This window comes from Canis aureus, chromosome 33 (genome assembly GCF_053574225.1).
Source record: "Canis aureus isolate CA01 chromosome 33, VMU_Caureus_v.1.0, whole genome shotgun sequence".
In the NCBI taxonomy this organism is placed as follows: domain Eukaryota; kingdom Metazoa; phylum Chordata; class Mammalia; order Carnivora; family Canidae; genus Canis; species Canis aureus.
The window spans coordinates 1,511,819-1,537,768 of record NC_135643.1 but is presented as its reverse complement, the minus strand read 5'-3'; the positions used below and the strand labels follow the sequence as shown (position 1 = coordinate 1,537,768).

At 41.7% G+C, this 25,950-nt stretch overlaps 1 protein-coding gene across 6 annotated transcripts in view; it reads right to left on the bottom strand.

The window, feature by feature from the left end:
- Nucleotides 1–25,950, bottom strand: part of SHROOM3 (shroom family member 3) — a 325,226-nt gene that overhangs the window by 110,948 nt on the left and 188,328 nt on the right. Inside the window, exon 1 of one of the 6 annotated variants that reach the window (XM_077882549.1) lies at nucleotides 9,168–9,275. The exons of 4 other annotated variants lie outside the window; for them this stretch is intronic. In XM_077882549.1, the coding sequence (XP_077738675.1) occupies nucleotides 9,168–9,247 (80 nt within the window). In that variant the 5' untranslated portion in view covers nucleotides 9,248–9,275. Of the gene's footprint in view, nucleotides 1–9,167; nucleotides 9,276–25,950 lie in introns of those variants that run through there. One more of the 6 variants, XM_077882552.1, reaches the window with a different exon arrangement.

The following is a 25,950-nucleotide window of genomic DNA, read 5'->3' as shown; positions in this document are numbered from 1 at the left end:
ATCCTGGAGACCAGGGATCAAGTCCCACGTCGGGCTCCCTGTATGGAGCCTGCTTCTCCCTCTGCCTGTGTCTCTGCCTCTCTCTCTCTCTCTCTGTGCCTCTCATGAATAAATAAATAAAATCTTAAAAAAAAGAAAGAAAGAAAGAAAATGTAGCCTATGGAATGGGAGAAAATATTTGCAAATCAGATTCCCAAAAAGTGGTTAATATGCATATATAGAAGTAATCACTCCCTGCGTGGAGCCTGCTTCTCCCTTTGCCTGTCTCTCTCAAATAAATAAATAAATAAATAAATAAATAAATAAATCTTAAAAAAAAGAAGTAATCACACAATTGAATAGAAAAATAATTTTTAAAAATTCAATTAAAAATGGATAAAGGAAAAAAAAATAAAAAATAAAAATGGATAAAGGAACTGAACAGATATTTTTTTCCAAAGAGGTCACACAAATGGCTAACAGATACATGACAAAGTGCTCAACATCACTCATCATTAGGGAAGTGCAAATGAGAACTACAATGAGGTTTCACTTCATGCCTGTTAGAATGGTTATTATCAAAAAGACAAGAAAGAACAACTGTTGCTGAGGATGAGGAGAAAAGGGAACCCTTGGGTACTGTTGGTAGGAATCTACGTTGGTGTAGTCCCTGTGAAGAACAGTATGGAGGTTCCTCAAAAAGTTAAAAATAGAATTACCATTTGATCCAGCAATTCTACTTCTGAGGTATTAATCTGAATATTGCAAAAAGACTAACTTAAAAAGATATCTGCTACGCCCATGTTCATTGTAGCATTATGTACAATAGAAAGACATGGAAACAACCCAAGTGCCCATCAATAAATGAATGGATAAATAAGTTGTGGTATATATATAATGGAATATTATTTAACCATGTCAAGAAAGAAATGCTGCCATTTACAAGATAAATGGACCTCAAGAGCATTATGCTAAGTGAAACACGTCAGAGAAAAACAAATGCCATATGATCTCACTTATATGTGAATCTAAAACAAAACAAAACAAAACAAAACAAAAACCCTACACCAAACTCACAGATACAGAGAATAGCTTGGTGGTGGCCAGAAGCATGGGGTTGGGGGTAGGCAAAATGGGGGATGGTGATCAACAGGTACAAGCTTCCAGACATAAGTGCTGGCATTGCAATGTGTAGTATGGTGACTAGAGTTAACAATACTGTATTGTATATTTGGAAGTTGCTAAGAGAGTAAATCTTAGGAGTCTTTTTGTCACAGATAAGAAGAGTATACCTTCTTACCACAAGGAAAAAAAACTGTAACTATGGGTGGTGCTGGATGTTAACTAAACTTTTGTGATAATCATTTTGCAGTATATAAAGATATCAAATCGTTGTGTTGTATGCTTAAAACTGATATAATGTCATATGTGAACTGTATCTCAGTTTTTTTTTAAATGCTAGATTTTAACCTGAGAATTATTTTGTTAGATGGAGAATCAATTCTAGACCAATCCTACACATACTATAATGTTATCCTTTCAATATGTTTCTGGATCATTTTGGTTTTTTTTTCTTATGATTTTATTTATTTATTCATGATAGATACAGAGAGAGAGAGGCAGAGACACAGGCAGAGGGAGAAGCAGGCTCCATGCAGGGAGCCTGATGTGGGACTCGATCCCGGGACCCCAGGGTCACTCCCTGAGTTGAAGGCAGATGCTCAATCACGGAACCACCCTGTAAACCGGTTGGTCTTTATTTAGAATTCATTTGTCTTTAATATTTAGCCCTTATTATTTAGCAAATGGCTAAAGAGCAGTGTTAACTTTGGCAATGTTTCCTCGTATGCACTAACTTTTGGTGACACTCTTCCGTATAGACCTCCAATCATACACTTTTTACAAAATGGCATAACAGAATCTCATGTACCCCCACCTCCATGCTCTCTCACCACACATTGCCTTGTCTATTTCAGCAGTAATTTTTCCAGAGAAGTCTAAGGTGTAATCAAATCTTACATGGACGTGGACACAGTTCCTAATCAAAGAAAGCTTTTTGAGGGAAACCCACTCCATTACTTTACTTTCTTCTAGTGTTACAAAAACTAAACTGGATCTGGAGGGGGTACCTAAATCCTGTGGTAGAGGAGGGAAGCAGTAAACCTTTCAAGGCAATCTGAAAGAGTTCACGGAAACTTGATTCCATCAAGGCAGCAGCAGCAAATGTGGGTGAGGGGAGCTCCTAACAAGATATCCTAGTCTTTAAGAGGCTAGCCATCCACTTCAAAGAATCACTGCCATCAAGAAATACTCCGTAATATTTCATCTCTTCAATTTTTAAGACACTTAAGAAGCCACAGGAGTCACGACTTAACGCTTATGAGAAGTTAAGTACCGTTATGTCTACACAGTTCCTATCATATAGAGATGGACCATGGATGAATATTATGACAAAAAGTGGCATATCAGAAGGATGCTACAATACACCAAATGAAAAATCTGGGTCTGTGGGTTTCCTTTCCCTATATTATTGCTTGAAAAAAAAAATTGATGAGTTGATTTCTTTTCAAACTTTCCAGAATAAAGTAACTTGGTTTCCCCATCTTTTGAAGAATTGGATAAAATCCTAAGTTTAATGTACTTAATAGAAGTAGGCCATCAAGGCATGTCTGGGTGGCTCAGCAGTTGAGCGTCTGCCTTTGGCTCAGATCAAGATCCCGGGGTCTTGGAATTGAGTCCCACATCAGGCTCCTCACAAGGAGCCTGCTTTTCCCCCTGCCTATGTCTCTAGTTCTCTGTGTGTGTCTCTCATGAATAAATGGATAAAATCTTTAAAAAAAAAAAAAAAGTAGACCACTGAGAACAAGGGAAGTGACTGTCTTCATCTGGTCTTCCCTGAAGCACTGTGTTCCGTGCCACACACTACCCATCTGAGAGTGATGTGGATAATCTGGAACACAATCAAGGAAGAAAAACCTTAGGACCCAAGACTCCAGATCATGACATGGGAATAATGGGTGAAAGAATTCAAGATTACTGGAAAAGACAAGATTTAGCAGGAAAATAACTGCTCGGAAGGTTGGAAGGTGATGAGGTGGAAAAACCAATGGATCAATGGCTTCCATTTGTTCCAAGAAGGACGAGAGGATGGAAGTTAGGAGACAGCAGGTGATAAAGTTTATGTGAAGAACATTGTTGTGAACTGAAGTGACCTGAAAACCAAACCGTCCACTTCTGTCCTGAGTGAGTTCACATCCCCTGATGGTGCTCACATGGAGACCCCTCGCCCGCATCAGGGGGCTGTTGTAAAACATACAAGATCAGCTGAACTGCTTACATTTTCAGTGCCCTTCTGACCCTGAGGTGCTCTGAAAATGCCTACCTTGCGAAGGAAATAATTTGATGTCTTTGTGTAGGTTTTCCCAGCACAAAGTTAAGGCGTCCCTTTGTTCCATTAAAAGAGGCCATATGTTAAACTAGTCTAGTTCACTCAGACCAAAAAACACAACACAACAAAAACAAAAGAACAAAGTCCTTGTAAGGATGCCCCACCAAGATTGTTTATCTATACTCATCCACTTAAATTGGCTCTTTTGAAATTTCTGTGTGGGCTGTGCAGGGTGGATAGATACAGCCTCGCTGCTGCTGTCAGGTCGCCCAGTTGGAATGTGGAGAACTCCACTTCAGCCAAGGAACCTTTGAGATTCTCCTTTCCTGGCCTCCATTGGCCGGAAAGATGCTGAACGAGTTTGAGTCCTAAGAGGCATCCTCTGGGGCTGCTGAAAGACGGTGGGTCACACTCCAGACTAACCAGTGATGGAGAGACACAGCAGCAGGGAAGGTGCTGCTTCAGACAACACGTCCTTTTCATGCTGGTATTTGTGAAGTGTGCCAGAAAGAGAAGTAGCAGACTAACTTCTACTCTACAGTCGCCACTTCCTATTGAACAGTTGCGTAAAAGATTTGTAAAAGACGTAAGGAAACAGGGTGTGCCAAATAACACAGGCTTTGGAGTCAAAGAGCCTGGCTCCAAGTTCTGACTCTTGAATTTCTTTTCTTTCTTTTTTTTTTTTTTAAGATTTATTTATTTATTATTCATAAGAGACACGGGGGGTGGGGTGGCAGAGACACAGGCAGAGGGAGAAGCAGGCTCCATGCAGGGAGCCCGACATGGGACTCGATCCCGGGACCCAAGGATCACGCCCTGGGCTGAAGGTAGCACTAAACGGCTGAGCCACCCAGACTGCCCTGACTCTTGAATTTCTAACTGACTTTGCACAAGTAAGTGACTTAATCTCTCTAGGCCTCAATTTTCTAATCTATAAAGTGGGGCTAATAGTTGCTGGCTCACAGAGAGGACTAGAGAACTGCCAACTTCTATTATTTTCACAGAAACAGAAAACTAGGTCCCACTTGAGCTTGCTTCTCCTTGAGCCCTGTCCCAGACACAGCAGGAACAAAAGTGGCATTGAGGTAAGAATCTAGGTCACATCAGATCTGTTGCTCTGCTGATGGGAAAAGAACATGAGTCCAGACTGGGTCATGCTGACAGTGAATGTGAATCCTATATAATTTTTAAAGGAAATAAAATAAAACTATATGCCCTCACATGGAAAGATGTCCAAAATGTATTAAGTAACAAAGTGTATTACAAGACAGAGTGATTACCTCTGGGTAAAAGGATTATTACCAACATAAATGATGATAATGAGGATAATATGACGATATTATATGAGGATATATAAAAGAAAAAGGCTGGAGGAATTTCAGTCCACCAGTGGATAATGATTTGGGGAGCAATTAGGATTGTTGGGATATTCACTCTATATCTGCTATTTCTGGAATATTTGGATGTTTATTATGAATATTGTTAATTTTTAAATTAGGAAAATAAATATTGAAAAAAGCATATTATCCTATTACAGAGTCTAAATTTTAATGAATACTGATCAGTATAAACCACAATAGGCAATTAATAACGATGATAGATAAGCTAATGTAAGAAATGCTCCTGTATTCTCCTTTTGAAATGATACTACACATCTCGTTTTATTTTATTTTATTTTTTATAAATGTACTTTTTATTGGTGTTCAATTTGCCAACATATAGAATAACACCCAGTGCTCATCCCGTCAAGTGCTCCCCTCAGTGCTCGTCACCCAGTCACCCCCACCCCCCGCCCACCTCCCCTTCCACCACCCACACGTCTCGTTTTAGACTCTCTTTCATCATACCATAAATCCTCTCATGAACTTCTTTAAGTAAGGATTTGTGGTGAACACTTTGAGCGGTGCAGCCTTACAACCTGGTTTGAATCCTGGCTCTATGTCTTACTCATTGTACCATGGGCACATCTCTTAATCTCTGTGCCTTGGTTAATTTATCTGTCAAATGGGACTAATAATAGTACCTCAAAGAGGTGTTGTGAGGTTATATTGAGATACTAGTAAAATGCTCAGAACAGTGACTGGTATATAATAAGCACGAAGGGTATAGCCATGATTCTTTGAATCCTCTTTTAGAGAAAGTTGTGAACGCAAACGATACATTTATCTCAAATGACCTCCCCTTGCCCCCCAAATCTCGAAAATCATTCCCACTATCACCTTTTTAAGACCAGGATTTTATCACTCAACCAACAGATTGTTGCCGTCCTTCCCTACAGGGGCTCCTTGCCCCTAGCACCTGATGCTGCAAACTGTCTTGCCTGGCATGGCGGGTGCATTGCTGGATTCAACTCTTCTGAGCTTTCCTTTTCTCTCTTAAAACCCAGTTTAAATGACTTCCGTGGTTCCCACTGTCAAAAGTTTCTATTTCAAACATTTTTATTCGTCCCTTCACTCAAGGGCCTCGCCTTGCCTTCTGTGTATGTGACACCAGTATTTCAATTTTTTAAATTTTATTTTATTTTATTTATTTATGATAAGCACACAGTGAGAGAGAGAGAGAGGCAGAGACATAGGCAGAGGGAGAAGCAGGCTCCATGCACCGGGGGCCTGATGTGGGATTCGATCCCGGGTCTCCAGGATCGCGCCCTGGGCCAAAGGCAGGCGCCAAACCGCTGCGCCACCCAGGGATCCCCGTGACATCAGTATTTCAAACAAGAACCCTCTGCTTCAGCCACACTGGTCCACTCACCGTTCCCTGAGAACAAGAGCATCCCCAATTCTGAGCCTTTGCCTCAGGCAACTGTGGCACCTTCCCCTCTTAATCCCATCATCTCAGATCCCAGCGAGTAATCCTATATACGCAAGAAAGCTGTCAGATCACTCAAATCTATAGCTACTTCTATTTTGAATTCCTAGAGCAGCTGATACTCTGGCCCAAGCTCTCACTGAGACTCAATTATACTCACTGGGGAGTAGGGGGCCGGGGGGTGGGGTTTATATGTAAATACAAGAAGCATTTATTGCTCAGGTTTTGGGAATTCAGAGATGAAGACGACAAAGTCCCTGCCCTCACTGAGTTCACATTGCATTGGAGGACATGGAAAGTAAACAGATAATTGCTTGGCCGTGGCTATCCATACGTTGTGGGAGGCACACACAGGTACAGTGGTGGCCCAAAGACAGAAATAACCACAAAGGCAAGAATTAACATCAAATGCATGAAATGTGTGCTTCATTTCCCCCCCTCCCAACCAAATTTGCCCTTTCTTTGGCTGATCACAAACATGGAGCTGGCTCTGAAATATATTTTAAGATCCTGCCCTACTTAAGCTCTCGAAACAACAGGCTCTGACCGGTTTCCCCTCTCCAGCACCAGCCTCTCCCTGGAGTGTATTTCCACCTTCCCCTTCTACTTAGTTCACCTCTATCTGCCTATTTATTTGTTTAAAACGTGAACCAACTGGTCAAGTACAGTAATATAATTCTGCATTTGGCTTGAGACCAATGCATTGAGGGCATTCAATAAATAATGGTGCCCAGTGTTACTTCCTTAGATCCTGGCTGCATATGTTTGAGCTGAAAGCTGCAGGGATCCAGGAGGCAAGCTCAAGAGATGGCAGATGAAGGGTGGTGGAGCTCTGGAGACCTGGGAGGCGAATTCGCTCTGCCTGCCTGACCCAGAGAGCACACACCTGTGTTGGGTTTGGTGCAGTGAAGCCTATGACACGCGAATGTTACTCCCTTGAGTTGGTTAGGGTGTGACCTACCTGACAAGGTTTTCCCAGATTCAGTCTGGGGAAAAGTACTTAAAGACTTCCTCCCTGGGGCCATACAGCCCGTGTTTACTTGTCTTCATTAAGGAAATCCTCCTTGCTGTGAGTAGGTGGTTCTGGGAGGGGTGAGGCATGAGTCTCTGTGGAACTGTATGGGCTCTCCCGAGGGAAGCGTGGGGAGGGGACAGGAGTCCTTTAAACAAAATTTCATGGACGACATGTGTCCATCAATCCATCCATTTGTCTTCTCTATCTACCATGTGATAAGCAGTGAGGTTATAAAGAGGAATATTATGGGGCTTGGCTCATGGGAGATACTCAATAAATATTTGCTAAATCAGATTCAAGCTTCTGTATTAGTTTTACTCCGACTACCATTTCCTACTAGAGGATATTCTGTGCTTTCTGTATGACAGATACTGTTCTAGCATAGTTTCAGCCCACAGTTAACAGAGGCATCTTGGCCTGCATAAAAAGGATATTCTGGCATATTCTTGGATTTACATCCCAGATTTCCTCATTCTTAACCTCATTCTCTGCTGTCTTCTCCCAATCTCCATTTGTTTTTTGGGTTTTTTAAAAAGATTTTATTTATTCAGGCAGAGGGAGAAGCTGGCACCATGCAGGGAGCCCGACGTGGGACTCGATTACGGGGTCTCCAGGATCACACCCTGGGCTGAAGGCAGCGCTAAACTGCTGAGCCACCCGGGCTGCCCCCAATCTCCATTTGTGTATCCACTGTTTGATCCACTGTTTCTCCTGGCTTCTGGCTGATAATCCAAGTACAGATTGCTTTCAGGCAACACTGCAGTTTCAACTTAGCCTCCAGCTCTCCCTGCTAAGCTGCCTTGTTTCAGACAGCAAAGAGCTGGAGAGAAGTTTAGGGATTTGGCTCCCAGTTCTAGCTAGATCACCTGGCTTTGGGGCAATTTGGCTTGCCCAGCTGCATCTCCCATTCTCTCTATAGAATGGCAGTGATGCCAACTGGCCCAGAGATAGGCCAAGGGTTGGTGAGCTCATAGCTGGAAAGGATGATGCATCTGAGAACAAAGTAATATTATGAGGTGAAATTCTGATTTTATGGTCCATCAATACCAAGGCTCATGCTGTTTCTGGATTTTCTGCTTTTGTGATTTTGGCACACTAATTCCAAGGAAGAGGTCTGAATAATTAGCATGACTCGTCTTCTCAAGCACACACTCCCATATATAGAATGTATTTGGCACAAAATAAGAACACCCAGTTGTAGCTGGCTGCTAATCAAACACTACCAGCAGGTGAGCATGAAGAGCACCTGGTTTGGAGAAATGCTTCTGATCCAGGAGAGCATTTTTTAAAGTGTCACTAAAAGCTAGATTCAATTAAACTACAAGTTTGAAAAAAAATCATGTTACAAAATGAGAAGCTGATCTTTACGCTAAAAGATGTAGAAACTACTGATTACAGCAACCAAAGAAAAAGAAAAACCACAGAAAGACACACAAAGACACTTACGAATTACTTTTTTCCTCTATAGAGTACACAGATTCTTTGAGCATGAACTGTGAAGGTCTCCCTAGAAGAAAAACCCCTTTATCCCTGTTTATAATAATCTAGCAGCCTACAAACATGTTAGGCTGCTACATACACAAAAGAGCAGGCAAAATCCAAAACATACACAAAAGAGCAGGTAAAATCCAAAACAAACACTATTCTCAAAACCAGAATGGAAAACAGTAAAATCAATGTATGGATCATAAAGTATGGATAACCATAATTGTTCTTATATTGTAATATTCAAACATAAGAATGAACAAGCAAATGTTATTTCTACTAAAAAAGAAAGAAAGAAAGAAACTTGTGAGAAATAAGAGTCTCTTACAGAAAAGGCCATCTAACCTAAAATCAGCCCAAAGGTCACTGGAAGACGCATTCAACATCCCTTTTGCTCTTGGCATACCAAGCACTTTCAATTTACCTGATGGAGGAAGTAAGAGAGTAACAAATCCACTTCTCCCCAGGAGCCCTCATGCTGCCCTCACTTACGCATTTTGCTGCCTTCTCGGGTTTTGGGTCCCAAGCCTGGGGAACACGAGAGCCAGGCAGCCGCCCTTGCTTAGCACCATATCTGAAACAGGCCAGCAACACGATTGGTATGGGAGAGGAGGGCAGCCCAGAGGGAAGAGGAAGAGGCTCTTACTCACCATTTGCTCAGAGCTGGCACTGATTATAAAAACAACAGAACTCCCCCATGCAGGGGCACCTCCCAGCCACCTTGCCTCATCGCCAATTTGCAGTAATAGGCTCTGCTGTGCACATGAAAAAGAAGAGACCTGGATATGAGGAAATGGCCAATAGGCAGAAAGCAAAGAGAAGGACCCAAAACTCCTCAGAGAAACATTCACTTCAAGGGGGGCTTTGTGATACCAAGGGCGCTTCAACAATTCACGTCTCTCAAGAGTCGGGACTTTACAGAGTCGGGAGTTATACATGGATTTCTTAGGTACTCAGTAAATGGCTCCCAGCATCTGTTTGGGGTTGTTTGCAGTATCCCCCTATAACTAGAACCAGGCCTGTTTAGGGTTGCCAGCCGAAGGTATGAGCAGTCCTTTGAGACCCAAGTTAAGATGGTTTCTGAGACCTCTCAAAGATCTAGCTTCTGGTTGCTTCAAGAGTACTGCCTTACACATCTGTGTGTGGAATGATGATCCCTCCTCCCCAAAGCCCACTCTGGTTTCTAGAGGCAAGAGCGTATAGATGCACGGTAGTTCTGGGTTGGTCTATGTCATTCGTGACCTATTTAGGTCACTTTGACGGTTGGCAAAAGCTTTAGAGTCTTCAGAAGTAGGGAACACATTATCTCTTTCAGTCTGATTCCTGGACAACCCATTCCCTAGGATCATATGGCAGGTGAAGCACATATAAGAAGGGATTGTTTCATTTACGTCTTTCTAAATTTGCTTCTAAAGAAAACAAATTATATCACCTTATTCCTGAAGGTGATTTTAAAGCTGTGCAGATAGAGATTCAGAAGAAAATGAGGATGGTCTTCATGGATGACTCCTGCTATTTAAAGTGTTGAACCCACTTGGCCTGGTCCTATTGCATCCTAGACAATTAACCTTTAAGTAGGTTCTTTGAAAGAAGATTTTGACTAAAAAATTTTTTTGATATATTTAATTTACACTAATATTTAGAGTATAAAGGCAACTCATGCTTTTAAAATAACTAACTAATCAACCGATCATCTAGCAGCATTCTCTTTTTAGGAATAAATATAAATATGTAATATTAGACAATTCATTTCTGAAGTTTCTATATAATCAGTGCTATTAAAAGAATTGGGACAGACAAAAGTAGAGATTCAAGTCTCCTGTTGACTCACCTAACAGGCTTGGCCAAAGCTTTTTTTTTTTTTTTTTTTTTTCCTCTTCCAAAAGACAACCTCTTAGGTGTCCAGCTCCCTATCACTCCATCCATTCTCCAATCCCTGTGCGAACTGGGTGCTGTCGCCAGTTCCTCTGGGCTACCCAGATGCCACTCATTGCAGAGATTCAGAGTCATTAAATCTTGCCAGACCTGACCTGGAGGCCTGGGAGGGGAAAGGCATTACAGAAGAGGCATGATCCCAGAACCATGCACACTCCCTTTCAAGACTCAACACACACAGACTTAGTGAGGCTCCGGTCCCAGTTTGACTCATGATCCCTAAGCCTAGAGACTGGGGCATTTCCCCAAGGCAAGCAATGGAAAGAGTTTTGTCTCACTTCTGACTGAGGACATTCCCACAACTTCTGAAGTTTGGGTTCATCCTTAGAACCAACAGATTTGTCACCTAGGGTAGAATTTTCTACATTCATATTTTGTTTCTCCCTAGCAAGATTCATATCGCCTAGAGGAGCCAGTGGATTCTGAAGTTGTCTTCAGCTTCAAAAGCCCCTAAGCCTCTCTTCTCAAAATGACAGCACCACCTGGAGATGCTACACGGAGAGACATGGAGTTTCACACATGAAAAAGAGAAAAGCAGCCTGTGTTATTTGGAATCATCTCTTTTTCGAGGCCCTTCCTTCTCTAAACATAATGGTTCTTCTCTTGTCCTCAATTTTTGCTACCATGCATCCATTCCTGATTATATTACCAGGATGAGGACCAGCCCTCAATCCTCATGTTTTCATCAGACCTAGAAAAACAATGTGAAATGGAGAGGCCCACCTACGGCATCAACAAAGGTACTAGTTCGACCCTTCCAGGCCCATTTTTCAGAAAAGCACTGTAAGATTTTCTTTTGAAAACTCCTGGTTACTTAAATAAAGGTGTATATTGCATAGAACTCTCTTTCCTCCCATCCAGAAGTGAATTCTAAGACTGTGGTTCTTCAGAAATTATAGATGGGATTGCTAAGCATCTTAGGAAAAAGTGACTTTAAATTAGTAGTAATTTCACGGATGAAGTAAAAGCTTGCTTCTGAGTCCCTATACTTCACGTGAAAGTATCCACATAGAACGTCCATTAAATAATTACCAACTTGTGTCCCCTTGGATTCCTAATGGTTGGAGTATTTGTTGAATAGAGATGGGTAGAGATGTGTGTTTCTGCACCATCAAGTATGCCAAATAATTTTAAAATAGCTGGATGTTTCTTCAAATATTTATCCCATGGCACTTAAAGTAATGAAGAATATCGTGAAATTTCTGAATTTCTATTAAAAAAACAAGGTTCTAATGAAATAAAGGGTGCATCAATCATACATTCTGCTTGTTAATGAAATATACTCAGGGCATGAAGAGTTCCCACAAACCCAATTTGAAGATTTGGATTTGTCAGCATGAGAACTGAGTAGTCCCAACTCTTAACTGTAGACAATCCATAAGCAAGAGAATCCGTTGGGACACCAGAGGGATAACTTTCATGTTAGGTGCCAGGGCCAATGTCCACAGTTTCTGTGCAGGATAATGATGGGGCTTTCTGATGCTGAAATCCAAGATCGGCATGAAGACACTAACCAAATGTGAGAAGCCTTCCGGAGTCTTTGTTTGCATTTTTGCCAACCCTGAACATCCGGAGGACCTCATATCCTAAGTTACTCTAGTGGCAGAGGAGCCATGGAGTTTCTTTGAGCGCCTAAGGTTACTGTGCTCCAAGGATTCGTGAGAATATGGAGGGGAAAGATTTTGAGATTCCCAGAGGGAGCTCTGATGAAAGTCTCAGAGTAGATACCCTTAGAAAGATGGTCCATTTCTCTGGAGGTCTTTTCAGTCTGGTCTAGACAAGATAGAAGTCATCTGGAAGAATGGTAACTTGAGTTCCACATTTCTAGAACTTCAGAGCCTGAATTGTAGGTTTGACTGTTCCTGCATCAAACTGTAAAAATGAATGTTTTCATCAAAGGGTGAGAATTCACTGTTTCCTTTGTGACCAGCTCATGAAAATTTACAAAATGAAGAGGTAAGCAGTGGACTCCCTAACAGAAGAGATTGTACTCTCTGGCACTAGCAGGAAGATTTATGATCTCAGAAGTATAGCTGATCAGAGTGTGATCTTGAGCCAGCAGAACCTGGGCCACTATGCAATGGCCATACTGATGAGAAGACAGAGGTGGCCAGGATGGTCCAGTGAAGACCATTTTCTACCTTTAGCTGGACCACTTTTTTTTCATTTGTTTTTGTTGAAGTTGAATTTGCCAACATATAGTATAACACCCAGTGCTCATCCCATCCAGTGCCGTCCTCAGTGCCTGTCACCCAGTTATCCCAACCCCCCGCCCATCCCCCCTTCCACAATCCTTTGTGTATATTGCCCTGGGTAACATTGACATTTTCACAGTATTTATTCTTCCAATCCATGAGCATGGACTATGTTCCCGTCTCTTTACATCTTCCTCAATTTCTTTCATAAGTGTTCCATAGATTTTAGGGTATAGATCCTTAACCTTTTGGTGAGGTTTATTCCTAGGTATCTTATGCTTTGGGGTGCAATTGTCAATGGGATTGACTCCTTAATTTCTCTTTCTTCAGTCTCCTTGCTAGTGTATAGAAATGCCACTGATTTCTGGGCATTGATTTTGTATCCTGCCAGATTGTCGAATTGCTATATGAGTTCTAGCAATCTTGCGGTGGAGTCTTTGGTGTTTTCTATATACAGTATCATGTTATCTGCGAAGAGGGAGAGTTGGACTTCTTCTTTGCCAATCTGAATGCCTTTTCTTTCTTTTGTTGTCTGATTGCTGAGGCTAGGACTTCCAGTACTATGTTGAATAGCAGTGGTGAGAGTGGACATCCCTGTCGTGTTTCTGATCTTAGGGGAAAGGCTCCCAGTGATTCCCCATTGAGAAGGATATCTGCTGTGGGCTTTTCGTAGATGGCTTTTAAGATGCTGAGGAATGTTCCCTCTATCCCTACACTCTGAAGAGTTTTGATCAGGAATGGATGCTCTATTTTGTCAAATGCTTTCTCTGCATCTATTGAGAGGATCATATGGTCTTGCTTTTTCTCTTGTTGATGTGATCTACCACGTTGATTGTTTTACAAGTGTTGAACCAACCTTGCATCCTAAGGATAAATCCCACTTGGTCATGGTGAATAATCTTTTTAGTGTACTGTTGGATCTTATTTGCTACTATCTTGCTGAGAATTTTTGCATCTGTGTTCATCAGGGATATTGGTCTTTAGTTCTCCTTTTTGGTGGGATCTTTGTCTGGTTTTGGGATCAAGGTGATGCTGACCTAATAAAACAAGTTTGGAAGTATTCCATCCCTTTCTATCTTTCAGAACAGCTTTAGTAGAATAGGTATTGTTTCTTTAAATGTTGGATAGAATTCCCCTGGGAAGCCATCTGGCCCTGGACTTTTGTCTCTTGGGAGGTTTTTGATGACTGCTTCAATTTCTTCGTTGGTTATTGGCCTGTTCAGGTTTTCTATTTCTTCCTGTTCCAGTTTTTGTAATTTGTGGTTTCCCAGAAATGCGTCCATTTCTTCCAGATTGCCTAATTTATTGGCATATAGCTGCTCATAATACGTTTTTAAAATCATTTGTATGGGGATCCCTGGGTGGTTCAGCGGTTTTGCGCCTGCTTTTGGCCCAGGGCACGATCCTGGAGTCCCGGGATCGAGTCCCACGTCAGGCTCCCGGTGCATGGAGCCTGTTTCTCCCTCTGCCTGTGTCTCTGCCTCTTTCTCTCTCTCTATCATAAATAAATAAAAATAAATCTTAAAAAAAACATAAAATCATTTGTATGTCTTTGGTATTGGTTGTGATCTCTTCTTTTTCATTCATGATTTTATTAATTTGAGTCTTTTTTCTTTTTAATAAGTCTGGTTAATGGTTTATCTATCTTATTAATTCTTTCAAAGAATCGATTCCTGGTTTTGTTGATCTGTTCTACAGTTCTTCTAGTCTTTGTTTCATTGAGTTCTGCTTGAATCTTTATTAGATCTCTTTTTCTGTTTGGTGTAGGTTTGACTTGCTGTTCTTTTTCCAATGCCTTTAGGTGCAAGGTTAGCTTGTGTATTTGAGTTTTTTCCAATTTTTTGAGGGAGGCTTGTACTGTGATGTATTTCCCTCTTAGGATCAATATTGCTGTACCCCAAAGATTTTGAATGGTTATATCTTCATTTTCATTAGTTTCCATGAATGTTTTTAATTCTTCTCTAATTTCTTGGTTGACCCATTCATCTTTTAGTAGGATGCTCTTTAACCTCCATGTGTTTGAGTTTCTTCCAAGTTTCTTCTTGTGATAGAATTCTAGTTTCAAAGCATTGTGGTCTGAAAATATGCAGGGAACAATCCCAATCTTTTGTTACCAGTTGAGACCTGATTTGTGACCCAGTATGTGGTCTATTCTGGAGAAAGTTTCATGTGCACCTGAGAAGAATGTGTATTCCGCTGCGTTCAGGTGGAAAGTTCTGTATGTATCTGTGAAATCTACTTGGTCCAGTATATCATTTAAGGCCCTTGTTTCTTTGGGGATGTTCTGCTTAGAAGATCTGTCTTTTCCTAAGAGTGCCATGTAGAAGTGTCCTATTATTAGTGTGTTATTATCTAAGTATCTCTTTACTTTGGTTATTAATTGATTGATATACTTGGCAGCTCCCACATTAGGGGCATAAACAGTTATTATTATTAGGTCGTCTTGTTGGATAGACCCTTTAAGTATGATATAGTGTCCCTCTTCATCTCTTACTACAGTCTTTGGGATAAACTTTATCTGATGTGAGGACTGCTACCCCAGCTTTCTTTTGAGGGCCATTTGAATGGTAAATGTTTCTTCACTCCTTCATTTTCAGGCTGGAGGTGTCCTTAGGTCTCAAATGAGTCTCTTGTAGATAGCATATAGTGGGTCTTGCCTTTTTATCCAGTCTGATACCCTGTGTCGTTTGATGGGATCATGTAGCCCATTCATGTTCAGAGTTAACTATTGAATGATATGAATTTAGCATCATCATATTACCTATACAGTCCTTGTTTTTGTGGATTCTTTGGGCTCCCTCTTTCTTTTTCTTTTTCTTTTTTGTGGGGGGCTCCCTCTTTCTTTTACAGGATCCCCTTTAATATTTCTTGCAGAGCTGGTTGGGTGGTCACATATTCTTTCAGTTTCTGTCTATCCTGGAAGCCCTTTACCTCTCCTTCTATCCTGAATGACAGCCTTGCTGGATAAAGTATTTTTGGCTCCATATTTTTCTCATTTAGTACCCTGTATATATCATGCCATCCCTTTCTACCCTTCCAGATCTCTGTGGAGAGGTCTGCCATTAATCTGATATTTCTCCCTGTATAATTTAAGAATCTCTTGTGTCATGTTGCCTTAAGAATTTTCTCTTATCTTTGAAATTTGCAAGTTTCACTGTTAAATGTTGAGGTGTTGAATGGTTTTTATTGATTTTTTTTGTGTGTATGTGTGGGGGGTTCCTCTCTGTCTCCTGGTTCTGAATGCCTGTTTCCTTCCCCAGATTAGGGAAGTCCTTGGCTATGATTTGCTCAAATATACTTTGTGGTCCTCTCTCTCTCTTTCTCTCTCTCTCTCTCAGCTTCTTCTGGAATCCGAATTAGACATATACTCTTCCTTCTCAAGCTATCATTTATTTCCCTCAGCCTTTCTTCATGGACTCTTAATTTTCTCTTTTATCCTCCGCTTCCTTCCTTTCCATCAACTTGTCTTCTATGTCACTCACTCTCTCTTCCACTTCATTAACCCTAGGAGTTAGAGCATCCAGCTTGAATTGCATCTCAGTTCAACTATTTTTAGTCTCGCCCTGATTAGATCTCAATTCTGCAGTAATGAAGTCTCTAGAGCCCTTTACGCTTTTTTCCAGAGCCACCAGTAACTTTATAATTGTGCTTCTGAATTGAATTTCTGACATCGTATTGAAATCCAAATTCTGTAACTCTGTGGCAGAGAGTACTGTTTCCGGTTCTTTCTTTTGTAGTGAATTCTTCCTTCTAGTCATTTTGTCCAGTGCAGAGTGGCTGTATGAGTGGGCTGAGTCAAAAATATCAACCACGACCTAAGTAAAATACACCCTAGATGATTTCAAAGAGGTCAGAGACCAGAAAATAAGAGAAAAAGAAGAACAGAACAAAATAAAACAAAAGGACCACTAAAGTGAAAAACAAATTTTAAAACGAAGTAGTAAAAATAAAAAGCCAAAAACAAAAAACAAAGATGAAGAAAAAAGAAAAAGGAAAAAAGAAAGAAGTAAAGAAAAGAGGAAAAATAGGGGGAAAAAGGAGGGGGGTGGTGGTGGTGAGGAAGTGGTAGTAGAGAGAGAATGTAGTCTACCTGAGGGGTCCTAGAGGGTGATCCTCTTGGTTTTGTGTATATTCTGTTCTATATGTTAGAAGATGCTCAATCCCAATTTATATAAAATAGGAATACTTATATAAAGACTCAACATTGACCACAGAAACATAAACAAGATAAAGGAGGGGGGCAGAATGGGAAGGAAGAGAGAATATAATCTCATAAAATGAACCAACATGGTGTTCCACTTGGTTCTGGGTGTATGTTGGTGATGTTTTAGAAGGTATTCCACCATTGTACAACAAAACAAGGTAGAAAAAAAACAAATGGAAAACCCATATCTTCTATATCTACCGAAATTTAGTTGAATATGTTGAAGGGAATCCAGAAATACAAAATAGATCCAAGACATGTAATTTTAGAAATATGAAAGTCAAAAAGGAAAAAACTTAAAAATGAAGAGCTGGTAAAATATTGTAGTTAAGGTGGGAAAAGAGAAAAAATATTGGAAAAGTTTAGCCTCATATAAAAACTAGTTGTAATGGAAAAAGGAAAAAAAAAGGAAAAAGGGGGGACCCTCTAGTTCTTTTTTTTTTTTTTTTTCTAATTTTTTATTTATTTATGATAGTCACAGAGAGAGAGAGAGGCAGAGACACAGGCAGAGGGAGAAGCAGGCTCCATGCACCGGGAGCCCGATGTGGGATTCGATCCCAGGTCTCCGGAATCGCGCCCTGGGCCAAAGGCAGGCGCCAAACCGCTGCGCCATCCAGGGATCCCCTGGACCCTCTAGTTCTAATGCTATTTTCCCTCAGTCCTGGAGCTTTCCAGTGCTGCTTGGTCAAGAACTTGCTCCTCCTCAGTTCTCCCAGCTGGTCTTCTGGGGGAGGGCCTGCTCTGCTGATTCTCAGGTGTGTGTACCTGGGGGAGATGCCCTGCTCCCCACCAGGTGCTGGGCTCAGTGGGAGCTGTTTACCCCATGAGGTCTCTGTTCCCTGTTGGCCCCACCCCTTCTAGGCACAAGGTGACACAAGGAGGAACAACACTGGTGGTGGCCAGGTCTCCAGCTCTGGAGTCAGCTCCCCTAGTAACCACCTGCAGCTCCCAGTCTGCAGTGGCCTAGATGCTCCCGGGGCAGCGGCGCTGACCTGCACAGCTTGGGGGAGCCCAGTGGCAGGAGCGTCCCCTCTGTCCTGTGCCCTCCCCGCCTCTCCCTGTCCCCGGGGGGAACACAGAATCGCCGGCTTTGTCCACTTGGGCGCCCTGGGATCCAGGGCCCTGTGCCACTGGAGGTGTGCTCCCCAGGGGCGGCCTCTCCTGAAGGGAATGGGGAACAGCTACCTCCGCCCAGATCCGGGCTCTAGGATAAAGGGAGCTCCGGAGCCAGCCTGCCTAACCGACTGGCTTCTCCCAAATGCCCCGAGGGCCGCTCCACTCCAGCCCTCTACTGAGATTGGTCCTTGGTTTGCAGTGAGCTTTCTCCCAGGCGCCCCTCCTCTGATAGTGGCTCCAGGAATCTTGAGGCTTCACTGCCCACCCTGCGACTGTGCCTGATTTCCCTGCTAAGCACTTTTCTGTCAGGGAAAACTCTGATGCGGATTCTTAAATTTCTTGCTTCTCCAGGGCGGGGCTTTCCTGTCCCGGAGGCTCTCACCCCTCCACTTTAGTCTGGCTACTCTTGGTGCCCTCCTCCACTTTGTTCTTTTTTATTATTATTTTGCCTTCCTACCTTGTTAGAAGCAAAAACTTTTCTCTCTGTAGCATTCCAGCTGTTCTCTCTACATCTCAGGTCTAATTCATAGGTGTTCTGGATGTTTTGAAAGTTATCTAGGTAAGTTTGTGGGGCCAGGTGAGTTAAGGACCCCTACTCCTCCACTTTCTTGCCCCTCCCCTAGCTGGACCACTTTGAAGACATTTCATGTGTGGTCTTCTGGGCCCATGTAATCTTGCAGGTAATTTTGAAGACAGAAATTATTAAGTTATCGGCAGGGTAAGGTCAGGAGTTTTCATTTTCTTGCTGGATCCTCAACATTTAGAATAGCACCCAGCACAAAGTCAGTCAGTGCTCAATCAATACTCATGGAGCACATGTAAGGATGCTCTTGCTGGAGTTAATGGATAGTTCATGGATAGTCCAAGTTCTCAGGTGAGCACGTGGAATTTCATGAAAAGAGTCTTACAGGAAACATGGCCTATCAATTTTACTTTTGTTTTAGCATGCACATGTACGGGGAAATAGTTCAGTACAATTCTATCAAAGCCACACCAACATTCTTCCCACTCATATAATAATAGTTTCTTTTTTTTAAACTTGGAATATAACAAAGTCAGCCCTTGAAGAACAAATTAATACTCTCACTTATGAAATACCCCTGGAGATTGTCTTTAATCAGTTTAGAACTTGGGGATGCTTTCTCCTTTTGCAACACTGCAGATGAAGAGCTTAGAATTTGATAAATTATAAACCTAATGAGGCTTCTAACTCCTTTAGCCAGTTATTAGCTGTCAGGAAATGATCATTATTACTTAATTATAAGATGAAACTAAACATTGAGAAACGTTGAAAGTGATCTGGTTGGCCAGTATTCCAAGGACTAATTCTACAGGTATGCGGTCTACATACCAATTAAAGCCGCATCACCCATAATAAAACGCTGCCTGCCGTTGGCTGTGTTCTATGTTGTCATTTTCAGATTAAAACAACAAAACAATCCAGTCCAGGGCATTTCCTGGGCACCAAAGAGTGCCAGGCTTTTCTAATTTCAAGGATAAAGACTGCTCCTATGGGCTCATTACTCCCCAGGAAATGCCCTTGTTTTCACTTTGACCACACCCAAAATAAGAATCAGTCTTAGAGACAATAAAAGCAACCAACCAATCAATCACCCATTTTACTAGCTGTCAGGTAGAAAAATGTCAAGAAACTTGTAAAAGAAAAAGGTGTATGTGTGACATTCTATTTTGGTTTTCAGGGGTAATTCATTAGTGAGTTGAAAATGGTTTCGGAGGGAGAATGTTGAGTCATGCACAGGAAGTGTGGGCTCTACTGGTCCGCAACTTTTTTTTTTTAAACACCACTAAGAGGGCAGCCCCGGTGGGCAGCGGTTTAGCGCTGCCTGCAGCCCAGGGCCTGATCCTGGAGACCCGGGATCGAGTCCCACGTCGGGCTCCCTGCATGGAGCCTGCTTCTCCCTCTGCCTGTGTCTCTGCCTCTCTCTCGCTCTGTATCTCTCATGAGTAAAAAAAAAAAAAAATCTTAAAAGACAAAAGTTCTTATAAAAATAAAAAATAAAAAAATAAACACCACTAAGAGGTTTCCAGAATAAAATTTTCATTTCTAGCTCAGTGTATTATAACTTGTATGCAATTTTGTGACAATACTGGTTTTATCAAATGCCATCTGCTTTTGCTTTCTGGAGTCTTCTTTCCATGTATCTTTTGAGGGAAAGGATGTTTTTTAAGGAACAAGGGACTGGGGCTCCCAGACTGCCCTGGTTCTGAGCCTCAAATGCGTGGTTTTGGGTATTCAGGTGAGAAGAAAAGGAAAAAGGTAAAAATAAACAATTTTGCTGAAATACAAACATTTCCCAACTTAAGTACAAGCTGTGTTGCAAGATTTCAATTGTAAATTAATTACCAGGATTTTAGAGGAGGCCATGTGATTTTTTCAGAAAGGGATTAAATAGCCCCTACCATCTGAGGTAAGGATTAAACGATCGAATCACCACTAAATAGCATACAAAGTGCTCCATAAATGCTGGGTTTTATTATCTTGGCCTTTTGTGCTACTTGGATATTGCTGCAGAAAACAGACCCAAGAAACGTGTCAAACCATGATAAGGAGCTGCATGTAGAAACATCAGGGGGACTCTATGAAAGCTTAATCTGCCCACATAGACACAGGAGATCAAATGTTCTAGGAACGTATCTTAGTTTTAATTCATCGCTCCTAGGGTTAGGAGCCTTTCTAACAATGCTGGTTACGGTCCCACCGCCTCGATGCAGCCCTAGCTGAAACAGTGATAGAAACCACAAAGTGAATAAGTCGTCTGCACTTGTCTCCACATCCCCATCACCCATTCTCTATCTCCCGCAGTCCAGCCTTCCCCACGTCATTCCTTTGCACTTGCTCCTATCAAGGTCACCACACTCTGTTTGCCAAGGTCAGGGGTGTGGGACCATCTCCTGGGATCCCTCCCAGTGGCATTCATCACAGGTGACTTAGTGCCTCCTTAGGAAACACTTTCCTTTCCGGGCTTGCACAACACCACACCCTCCCCCAACTCACTGAAGTTGCTTCTCAGTTGCCTCTGCTGGGTTGGACTCCTCTCAAGGTGGATGTGCCCCAGAGTTTGGTCTTCCCATCTTTTCTCTCCTCTATGGAAATTCTCGCAGGTGAGTGAATCAGGTCCCATAAACTTAAATACTATTTATATGTTGATGACTCTTACCTTTCTCTTTCTAGCTCTGATCACAACCTTGGATTCCAAACTCTTGTATACAGCTACCTCCCCAGGTAGCTGTTTGGTATATCAGACAAAAGAACTCTCGCTTCTGCTTCCTGAGCACCCCAGCCCCGCCCTCCAAACATGCTTTTCTCTTGTTTTCCTCATCTTACCCAATGGCTCCATCATCCTCCCAACTGTACAGCCCCAAATCCAACAGTCACCTTCATTATTCTTTCCCTAAATTTTTTATTCAATCATTAGCAAGTCAGTTGACACTATCTCAGAAGTTTGTCTCAAATCCTATCACTCGGCCATCTCCACTGCTACCATCTTAGAGTGACATACCATCATCTCCTTAGATGAATATTTAATAGCTTCCTGCCTGGTCTCCTTGCTCCTACTCTTGCCCTCATATACCCTATTCTTCAGAAAGGAATCTCAGCATTATTTCAAAGAAATAAATTGATAGTATTGTTCCTTTGCTTAAAATCCTCCAGTGGCCTCCCGTTACACTTAGGCTACTATGGCCTATGAGGCTCTATGTGATGTGAGTCCAGACTGCTCTGTTCTCTACGCTTCAACTATACTGGCTTCCTTTCATTACTTTCAGTATCCCAAGACTGTCCCCACCTCAAGGCCGTTGCTCTTGAATTCACCCTGTGCCTGGAATGCCCCACACCTCCATGCAGCAGGCTCCTTCTTATTATTTAGATTTTGGTCCAAAAGTCACCTGATCTTTTCCAACCCACGTACCTAAGGTAGCCCACCCAAACTCTCTCATCTCTTGACCTTGTTCTGTTTCCTTCACAGCACTTACTACCATCTGGAATTACTTTCTTCACTTATTTATTTACTTGTTTATTGTCTATGTGTCCTCATGAGAAGGTAAGTTCTGTAAAAACACATACCTTACCTCTCTTGACCATGGCATGCCTGCCAGATAGTAGTGGGTACTCCACAAATATCTATCTATTGAATGAATGAATGATCTCTCTGTATAATATCAGTTTGCAAACTGTATATAATAGCCCACTGGGGGGATCCCTCGGTGGCTCAGTTTGGCACCTGCCTTCGGCCCAGGGCGTGATCCTGGAGTCCTGGGATCGAGTCCCACATCGGGTTTCCTGCATGGAGCCTGCTTCTCCTCTGTCTGTGTCTCTGCCTCTCTCTCTCTCTCTCTGTCTCTCATGAATAAATAAGTAAAATCTTAAAAAAAAAAATAACCCATTAGAACTCAATAGCTAATCCAAATAATTCACCAATGGCTAAGAAAGGACCAGAATCAGGGACAAATTGAAGTGGAATATATGTCCCACCATAATCTACAGTCAAATAAAAATTATGCTCAATTACATGTCCTTTTAGCTCTTTCCAGACTTCTCCAAATCATCATCAAGAATCATCAAAAGCCGATGGAGTTACCCACATTCTTTTTCTTCTCTTGCCTGCTCTACTTTCCAAGACTAAGAGGGGCAGAATAATTTATTGTGACTGATTGGACAAAAGAAATTATTCCTTCTTCACCCAGTTTCCTATATAATTCAAAAATCATGCCAAGATTTATTCAAAACCTGGCCTGAGCAACTCAGAAGGCACTTTCCAGCTTTCCCTTTGAGAGCAGGCCCGCTGAAGTTCACTCTGTGGCTTTTTACACTATGGGATGCAAGTGCTACCAAAATTAATGCGTAAGTTAATGCTCTACTGTGTAGATTTTTGCTCTGAAGGAAACAGTTGGTGGCAGAAATGATCTTTGACTTTGCCTCTCTGTTATCTTTTTTTTTTGTTCCATTTAATAAAGTTCTAAGTGCTCTAGATGGCAGTAAGAAGAGTACTGAGCTAGAAGGCAGTTCTACTCCCAGCTCCACTATAACCATTCACTGTAAATTTGGTGAAATCATTTAACTTCTCTGAGCCTCCCTTTTTATCTGTAAGATGAGAAACCTTTAGTAGATGACCTCTAGCTCTAACTGTGCATGGTGTGGAAATGTTTTGTGTCCAGTAAATACCAAATGATTAATCTAATTGGTGTAGTTGGTTATATGATTGATGCCATCCTGCTATCCTCCAAAAACAATAGAAGGCAGGGGCAATTTGGCCTGAGGATTAGAACTCATCCTATGCAGCTTCTAGAAGTGGAACTTCCAGGGATCAGGGACGTCCCCTGGGATTTTTCATGATTTTAGGTACCGGATATGTGTCAAAGACTCCAAATTTACATCTCCAACCCCATCTTCAATCCTAAATACCAGATGTCTCACTGGAATTCCTTTTGCCCCTGCCTGCCTGCTGCAGTCTTTTCAAAGCCAGAACAATTCTTGTAAAGCACCAATCACATCTGCTCAAAACCCTGCAATGTTTCCTCATTTCACTTAGAGTGAGAGCTAATCAGAGTCCTTACGATGCTCTCTGCAAGTCCTCAAATGGCCTACTTTTCCCCACTCACCCATCACTTCTTTGACCTGATCCGCTACGGCTCTCCCCGTCTCACTCTGCTCCAGCCACAGCGACTGCCTTGCTATTCTCAGACATACCTGCTCCTGTCTTAGGGCCTTTGCACAGAAAATTTCCTTTGCTCAGTGTACTCGTGGCTACTTCTCTCACCTCTTTTAAATGTCACTGTTGCATTGAGGCCTACTCTGTTCTGTTTAAAATTCCTGAATCTCCTATTCCATTTTTCTCTCCATGCACAAATCTAATATTATTTATCATGTAATTATGTATTATGTTGAATGTTTATTGTCTATATTTTTGCCCTGAATATAATCTCAATAAATGCAGGGATTTGAGTATATTTTGTGTACAGTACAAATAGCCACTCATAAGTATTTGTTGAGTGAAGTGAAGAATGCGTGTCACTATTGGTGAGGAGTATCTCAATGTCTGTGCCCTGACTGTACCCAGTTCCTAGGAAAGCTTGTCTAAGGTTCATGGAGTACTGTCCAAATTCCCTCTTGGTTGCTCCCATCCTATCAAGAATCTCTCATGAGATCCAACATGCTCATTGAACCACAATGGCACATAAAGATGATTCTTGCTTTCTTTGATTTTAAAACTATTTTCTCCATTAAACCATTGATTTCAGAAATTGGGAAAAACATTGTGATTGTGATCCACAATCAACTAATATGCTCATAGTGAAAGGAGTTGCCAAATATCATTCCAATAGGGATCCCTGGGTGGTTCAGCAGTTTAGCGCCTGCCTTTGGCCCAGGGCGTGACCCTGGAGTCCCAGGATGGAGTCCCATGTCAGGCTTCCTGCATGGAGCCTGCTTCTCCCTCTGCCTGTGCCTCTGCCTCTCTCTCTCTCTGTCTCTCATGAATAAATAAAAATCTTTTAAAAATAAAAAAAATATATAAGATCTAGGTTCTCTTTCTTGACTACTTTCCTAACATCGACTTGAACTGTGTAATTTTTTTATATTTCACCTTCTAAAATTTTTTTCAGGTCATTTCTATATTTCTTGGGGAAATCATACCTCCATTTTCAACAGACTTGTTGAAAAATAGAGGCTTGTTACTCTGCCCAAATATCATATAGCAGATTTTTAAATTCTGACAGCCTTGTCTGATCATCTAACATAGAGAAAAAAAAGTGAAATCATCTAAAAAGAAATTCCCATCAAAGGGGATGGGAATATTAGTGTGAAATTACAGTAATTCACGTGGTTCTGATATTTATCAATCTATAAATTGGAGTCAATACCCCAACTTCTAAATTACCTTTGTCAATGAAAAGCAATAGAAAGACTTTTGCAGGAGAGTAATGTGTATGTGCTTAAACCCATGGTAATCACCAGCTTTGTGGATAGATAATCTTAGAAAGATTGCTGATTTTCTTGGCAGTTGACTTTCAGGGAGCTTAAAACAGGCAACCTCCCTAAATCCTTGTCACCTCCACCATCATGTACAGAATACATACAATAGAGAACACTACACTGGATAGAATATCTACCAAGTGGACATTCCACTGGCATATCTATAAGACCTAAAACTTAGGTTTCTTAAAACATTAGGACTAATTCAGCCATAAGTCCCTAAGGAAATGGCTGTTGGATTGTATCTTTTTTTTTCTTTAAAATTTTTAAAGATTTTATTTTTTTATTCATAAGAGACACAGAGAGAAAGAGTGGCAGAGACACAGGCAGAGGGAGAAGCAGGCTCCATGCAGGAAGCCTGATGTGGGACTCGATCCCGGGTCTCCAGGATCACACCCTGGGCTGAAGGCAAGGCGCTAAGCCACTGAGCCACCCGGGCTGCCCAGGTTGTATCTTATTCTGAGAAATAAAACCCAGTTTTGGAGGATCTGACTCGGTCCCCAGGTCTGAGACTGTTAAGCTTTACATGAACCCTAGGATCTCACCCTTGCAGGCTGCATTCCAGAACCTCCTGGATTTACCTCCTGGGACTACTCAGGGAGTTGAGAGAAAATCCGAGAAAAATGTTAGAGAAAAGCCTGTACTAGCATCCCTAAAAGTGGTGTGATCCTAACAAATAATACAACATGGTCAAACATATCCAGGACCTTTTTATGTAATTCTGGGAAACACAATTAAAAATTCATCAGCTTTGAAATTACTAATAATTTGAGGTTTTTGGGACTCCCAACAGTTTGAATTAAAGTCCCAAACTTCTCCAAGCACTGTCTATGG